The sequence below is a fragment of the Patagioenas fasciata genome, chromosome 13, assembly GCF_037038585.1.
Source record: "Patagioenas fasciata isolate bPatFas1 chromosome 13, bPatFas1.hap1, whole genome shotgun sequence".
Taxonomy (NCBI): domain Eukaryota; kingdom Metazoa; phylum Chordata; class Aves; order Columbiformes; family Columbidae; genus Patagioenas; species Patagioenas fasciata.
Window position 1 is genome coordinate 1899810 of NC_092532.1, and position 1661 is coordinate 1901470.

At 50.9% G+C, this 1661-nt stretch overlaps 1 protein-coding gene across 1 annotated transcript; it reads right to left on the reverse strand.

Moving 5' to 3' along the window:
• Positions 1 to 432: 432 nt before the first annotated feature.
• Positions 433 to 1365, reverse strand: LOC139829069 (olfactory receptor 14I1-like). The gene has a single exon (XM_071814416.1). It carries the CDS (start codon positions 1363 to 1365, stop codon positions 433 to 435), a length of 933 nt encoding a protein of 310 aa, XP_071670517.1.
• Positions 1366 to 1661: the final 296 nt, after the last annotated feature.

Sequence of the window (1661 nt, forward strand, 5' to 3'; positions counted from 1 at the left end):
ACGGGGACCAAGCTGCCAGAGCACTCAGGCCTTGCACCAACACAAGGGATGAGAAGGAGAGTGTGGGAGTGGAACCAGAACAGCTCTGGAAGAACAAGCACTGGTGCTCCCTGGCAGTGCTGCCATGCTGAACTCTTTTCCCTTCTACCCATGCACATAGGAACTGTCCCTGCAGCTCCAAAATAGCTTTGCAGGAGGGATACAGTGAAAAACAAGTCACTATAAGAACCTTTATTTTGTTTAAACAGAAGGAGAGCACGGCTCCTCATTTATACAGCCAGTGGTTATAAAAGAAAAGCAGACAGAGAATTGGAAAGGGGATGAAAATATTATAACAATAAAAAACCAACACACCAAAACAGAAAATCCAGATGACAGGCTAAGCCTGTAATAAGTTACTTTAAAACTCCTATGCAGAAGCAGAGGGGCAGTTTATTGCTCCAGAAAACACTTATATACGAGTTTGCACATGGCATCCTTGAGCTCCTGGTTCCTCATGCTGTAGATGAGGGGGTTCACTGCTGGAGGTAACACTGAGTACAGAACAGACACCACCAGATCCAGGGATGAGGAGGAGACAGAGGGGGGCTTCAGGTGAGCAAATATGCCAGTGCTGACAAACAAGGAGACCACGGCCAGGTGAGGGAGGCAGGTGGAAAAGGCTTTGTGCCGTCCCTGCTCAGAGGGGATCCTCAGCACGGCCCTGAAGATCTGCACGTAGGACACCATGATGAAAATGAAGCACATAAAAGCTAAGCAGCAACTGACCACAAGAATCCCAAGTTCCCTGAGGTAGGTGTCTGAGCAGGAGAGCTTGAGGATGTGGGGGATTTCACAGAAGAACTGGTCCAGGGCATTGCCCTTGCACAGGGGCAGTGAAAATGTATTGGCCGTGTGCAGCAGAGAATAGAGAAACCCAGTGGCCCAGGCAGCTTCTGCCATGTGGACACAAGCTCTGCTGCCCAGGAGGGTCCCGTAGTGCAGGGGTTTGCAGATGGCAACGTAGCGGTCGTAGGACATGATGGTGAGAAGAGAATACTCTGCTGTAGCACAGAAAAAGAAAAAAAAGATCTGGGCAGCACATCCTGTGTATGAGATGGCCCTGGTGTCCCACAGAGAGTTGGCCATGGACTTGGGGCCAATGGTAGAGATGAAGCCCAGGTCGAGGAGGGCGAGGTTGAGCAGGAAGAAGTACATGGGGGTGTGGAGGTGCTGGTCCCAGGCTATGGTGGTGATGATGAGGCCGTTGCCCAGGAGGGCAGCCAGGTAGATGCCCAGGAAGAGCCAGAAGTGCAAGAGCTGCAGCTCCCGTGTGTCTGCGAACGGCAGGAGGAGGAACTGGGTGATGGAGCTGCTGTTGGACATTTGCTGCCTCTCGACATAGGACACTGACCAAAGAAGAAAAGGCAGTGACAAGTTAGGGGAGACTTCTCTGAGCAAAATCAAAGCTATTTCTCATACACCCTCCCCCTCATCTGGAGCTCTGGCTGGGGTGGTGAAGGGATGTCATGAGTCTTCTGGTAGATGTGCTGATCACTCAGAGTTGCAGTTCAGGAGTCTCAGTGACTTGTTTAAGCATGAGAGCTCATTTTCCTTTTATCCTTTTTTGCACCCCCCACCCCTTGAGAGAGGAAACTCAAAAGACAGGCTCTGGAAATCTG

Excerpts from the sequence above, each read along its gene's own strand:
- LOC139829069 (XM_071814416.1), bottom strand. The coding sequence starts at position 1,365 with ATGTCCAACAGCAGCTCCATCACCCAGTTCCTCCTCCTGCCGTTCGCA.